The 4,986-nt window shown below is 45.7% G+C and overlaps 1 protein-coding gene across 1 annotated transcript; it reads left to right on the forward strand.

Annotated features, from left to right (window-relative positions):
* The first annotated feature begins 1,065 nt into the window (after positions 1-1,065).
* LOC147446740 (uncharacterized) lies at positions 1,066-1,671 on the forward strand. Its single transcript, XM_086526293.1, has one exon. The coding sequence runs from the start codon at positions 1,066-1,068 to the stop codon at positions 1,669-1,671; it is 606 nt and encodes a 201-aa protein (XP_086382419.1).
* Positions 1,672-4,986: the final 3,315 nt, after the last annotated feature.

Here is a 4,986-nt window from a genome sequence, read left to right on the forward strand (position 1 = left end):
TAACAGCAGGGGGCGGCGAGTTAGAGCTGCGACCTTGCGGGGCAGAGCATATCATGGCCTGCAAGATCTTGGTCAAAGAGCTTTTTGCTCATGAAACGCACCGCAAGCACCAGCTTCGGCTGGCTGGGGTAGAGATCTGCATCATGCGGCGCCTATTCACTCACGCGGTCGTAGCAGTAATGCCGATAGTGAGGCTGCGTAGGGTGCATCTGACAAATGGCGATGAGAGCTGGCCCTGTGTAGCGATGGATTTGTGCGAAGGTGAAACGCCACTTGACATGATGAATGGGAGGAGGAGGCAGGGCCATGACGTGCCATGAGGGGGCGTTGGTGGTGAAGGCCATGGTCATCGCTCTAAGGTTCTGCCACCAGGAGAACGGAGTGTCGCATTTGGATGTGAAGCCAGATAACATTCTGCTGCTGCAGCAGAGGATAGGGAGGCTGAAGCTGGCGGACTTCGGCCTGGCGAGAGAGCTGACTGCGCTTCAGGGAACCTGCAAACTGCTTGTGGAGAAGATCGAATTGCTGTTGAGAGTAAAAGATGCTACTAGCTTCATAGCCTTCTCTCTCTCTCTCTCTCTCTCTCTCTCTCTCTCTCTCTCTCTCTCTCTCTCTCTCTCTCTCTCTCTCAAACAGTGGCCAGAGACAAATCTGCTGAGAGAATGCTTTTTTTATTTTATTAACTCGACAGTTGGTAGCTTTGGACGGCCTAGTTTTTTTCAGAGATTTTCAGCCACGTAGGTTAATGAGAGAGCAGCATTGAGATTTTGGCTGCTACGCTAACGAAGTAATCAGAGGAGGTTCAAGGTGTTCTCAAAACGGGCACTCCGAGCATATTCTGGAGGAACACTTAAAGCAGAGCAAAGTGAGCACAGTATGGAGATACGTATTTGGAGCAGAGTCTACTTAGAACAGAGTCTTGAGGCACATTGGAGGAGAATCTATTCGAGTTTAAGGATGAAAATTCTCCGAGGACCCCTCTCACGACCGACTTTTGCCACAGTGCTAGCAGCCCCTAGTAAACTCAATCGTATCACTCAACTTCAGGCAACTCTTGATCGAGTCATGGAAGAAAACCGTGACCTCAAAACTCGCCTTAGCGAGCTAGAGGCACGCTTTGATTCCATGGTCGATCTCGCCAACAACAAAGTCAAGCAAGTCGAAGCGAAGGTGTGCCAAGCTCACTCGGCGACCATTGCCAAGGTGCAGACTTGTGTGACAACGGAGCTTCGCGAGCAACGACTACAGGAAGAGAACGTCCTCAAGGTCCGGATCGGTGGGCTACCCTCACCATGGTGCACCACCAAGGATACCCTCGAAGAAGCACCTGTTAAGCTCAACGACATTATTCAACTAGTTAACGTCAAGCTAGAAACCATCTCTTGGATCAATGATACACATAGGCATGTTCCGCCCGAGCATTGTGTTCGCACTTTCAAGGATAAAGAGGAACGGATTAAGTTGCTACGCCAATCGCACGCCCTTAAAGGAACAAATGTCTGGATCAGTGAGGAACTGACTACAAATCAGCTCAAGTTTAAAAAACAAGAACTCAAGAAAGTGCACGAAGCGCGCAAGGAAGGTAAATGGGCCGTCTATAGAGGTGGTAAAGCCATCATTCAGGAGTTTCGAACTCCTAAAGGGACTCCCCCCTCACCTGACTCCCCTTAGTCTTTTCTTTTCTTTTACCCTCCTAGCGGACCCTCACTCCTTAACTGATATGTATCCGACCAAAACCCCTTCACTTAGAAGGAGACTTTGTTATGTTTTGTATGGTCCCAAGGGTCATATCTGACCTCCGTGGATGATAATTCTCTCTCTCTCTCTCTCTCTCTCTCTCTCTCTCTCTCTCTCTCTCTCTCTCTCTCTCTCTCTCTCTCTCTCTCTCTCTCTCTCTCTCTCTCTCTCTCAGATATGGAAAATTTTCAATTTGTAGATTACCTGCCACAATCTACAAAATAAATGGGACAAGGATAGATCGACAGATATCCACAATGTGTAGACTGTAGGTTTCCATGGAGATTTTTGAAGCCCTTCAGAGACACTTTTACCCTTCCACCACCATAAGGAAGGTACAACCGAAGAATCATATCGCGGCAATCAATGGAGGCCTTGAGGCCACCTTGGAGCTGGACATCAAGCGCGGACGAGGGAGGGCCCTGTGATATTAGGCTATTGTTGATACTCTGAACGAACTCCAGTTGGCATGTTGCTAGATTTTGATAATTGTGCACGTCAAAGGTGACCAACCCTACACGCTTTCTCCTTCGCCAAATTTGCAGAGAAAAATTCAAGTGGCCTTGCCTTTCTATTGACTCATTGAACCATGATCTCCATGACGATGACGGTGGGTGTATGTATTGCCAATTCAACGCATCCCTTGGCACAAAATTTTTTGGTACATGATAAGGTCAAGCATAGGTGAAGTTGCACCCTATCTAGCCATGTCCACCAGATGCCCTGACGCTTGAGCACCTCTCTCAGACTACCAAACTTAACTCACAAGCTAGCTACTCTCTTGTGCTACTTTCAAGTGGAGCGTGTAGCAATAGCTGAGTTTGAGCCTTGCTCTGTGGCCAGTTTTGGGAGGCTTGGATCTTGCACCCATGGAGTTGAAGCCCAAGACGGGCAATAGAATGTGAAGAAGGCAAGTGGGTTGAATATGAAGTGAGACATCAATCAGATTGCTTAGGGGACTATGTAAATGACAAATTGGGAAAAATTGCCTCCGTAATTTAAGCATAGCGTCAGCTTGACCTCTTCAAGTGTAAGGTTCTTCCCTTCTTTACATAGTGTTGACAGTCGTTTGAAGGGAAGAAGGGCGTCGAATATTGTTGATGAAATTTTGAAGGGGCTCTTATTTTCATGTTCTTGTCGCAACCCTTGGCAGAGATACACACACGGAGAGAGAGAGAGAGAGAGAGAGAGAGAGAGAGAGAGAGAGAGAGAGAGAGAGAGAGAGAGAGAGAGAGTCTCCTTAGGCTGCTCACCATAGCCATCACATGAACATTGCAGGTCCTCGGCTTGGGTGTGGAGAGATAGGTAGATTTTATTATCGTCCTGTGGATCGAATGGAGATCCCTCACCGTGGTTGGGAGAGGACAGTGTGTAGGTCTAAGTCATGGCTGAAAATGCGAGGAAAACAAGTTTGGATGTGAGAAAAAGGTGAGCACTCTAGTAGTGTATGGTACTCATACTCTCAAACTTGCACGCACACACGCAAAGCATGTCATTTTAAATTTTAAAACCACTAAGCAGCAACATCTTTAGACCTTATTTTCTTCTAATAGAAGAAAAAATTGGCAAGGCAAAATACAACCTTGCGTTGGGTGATGCTTTGTTTCACATGTAAGATTTTGATGTGCTTCATGTGCAGGGATATCAGCTCTTTAATTGCTCTTATTGTAGGGGATATCATCTCTTCGATTGCTTCATGTGCAAGTAAGAGCTGCTAAATAATAAAAAAAAGAGACTCTTTTAACGTATGAATAGTTACAATGAAGCTCCATTGGGATCTAAAGCTAGTCAAGCATCAAAAACTGCTATGGATACATACCCATAAAAACATACCCTTCTTTTTAAAAACTTTGGGGCATTTTGAAAGTTTAGGTTGAAATTTTCCAAATTGATAAAGTTTTGAGATTTGTAGGTTTCTCCCTCCCTCCTCCTCTCCTTCCCAACCAGCCCTCTACCTACGATAAATATCAAGAAATAAATGGGGGTTACTCCTAATGTATACGCTTATGGGACCCCTATTTAAAACCCCTCTTCTTTACACTCACATGACACCATAGGGAACTACATAGTGAATCCCTCGAGAGGCATTGAGCATACGTAGTGTTCTTCCTCTCACAGTGCAAGTGAAGGAAAGAGAATGGTAGTGTGCACAAAGACATTATTTCATTGTTGCACTCACAAGGCAAGAGTGGTTGATGATAAAAATTCTTGTAGGGAGAGATGATAGGCAAGGCCCAAGCATTAGTCAAGATTAGAGGCAAGTGGATCTAAGTACGATCGAGGCAGACTGAGTTTCTTTCGTAATGCAAGTAGAGATACCATATGAGGGGTGTTCTATTTGTGAGAGATACCCCTCCCCAAGGGTCTATGCAAAAATTATACAATTTACACTTTTACACAACTTCAATATGCATCAGAGTTGCGGAAGTGTTCGCATTAGGGAGGGGTTCTCAGTGCCTCGTCTAGCACGGAGTTTAAGCCATGAGCCAGACAACATCCAGAGGCACCTAGCCCCCTGACTGTGATATGAATAAAAGCATACTCAAGAAAATGACAAATTGGAGGGTGAATATATGTGTACACCGCATTGCGGGAATAGAGAGAGAGAGAGAGAGAGAGAGAGAGAGAGAGAGAGAGAGAGAGAGAGAGAGAAGCGTGGAGAGTGAAATGGAATGCGTACAGATACATGAGAATGATAAAAGAGAATCTTTAAATGCCCCATCTAAATGAAAAAGACAACCATGAATTAATGCAATAACAAAATTTGGATATACCATAACATAAAAAATATAAATGATTAGCGGAGCACCAGACCCTGTGTAGGGATTAACCAGTCCACCATCCACTCATGCTCTACTACAAACAGAGAGAATTCCAGCTCGTCGGGAGCGAACCAGAGCACCCCCCAACGTACCTAAGCCAGAATTTCAGCTTGTCGGGAGCGAGCCAGAACACCCCCAACTTATCTAAGCCAGACATAAGTTGAGGCCGCTTCGCCTCTCTCCATAAACTAGAGCTCTGAAAGGATTTCCAATACCAACAGGTGGTAGGAAATCAACACCAACCATACCAGTTTAGGCACCATGTTTCTTCGATGCCCAACATTGGGTGTTTAGGCAAAGCCAAGGCAAGATCACTGATGCGTTAGCCGTGTACATCATTGAACCCCCGATGCGCTAATCGTGTAGATGAGCCTAACAAAAAGAAGAAGAACTAAACAGCACCCCCAATCCAGCAAAGCCCCAGGTC

Source organism: Adiantum capillus-veneris, chromosome 12 (genome assembly GCF_014529385.1).
Source record: "Adiantum capillus-veneris isolate H3 chromosome 12, ASM1452938v2, whole genome shotgun sequence".
NCBI lineage: Eukaryota > Viridiplantae > Streptophyta > Polypodiopsida > Polypodiales > Pteridaceae > Adiantum > Adiantum capillus-veneris.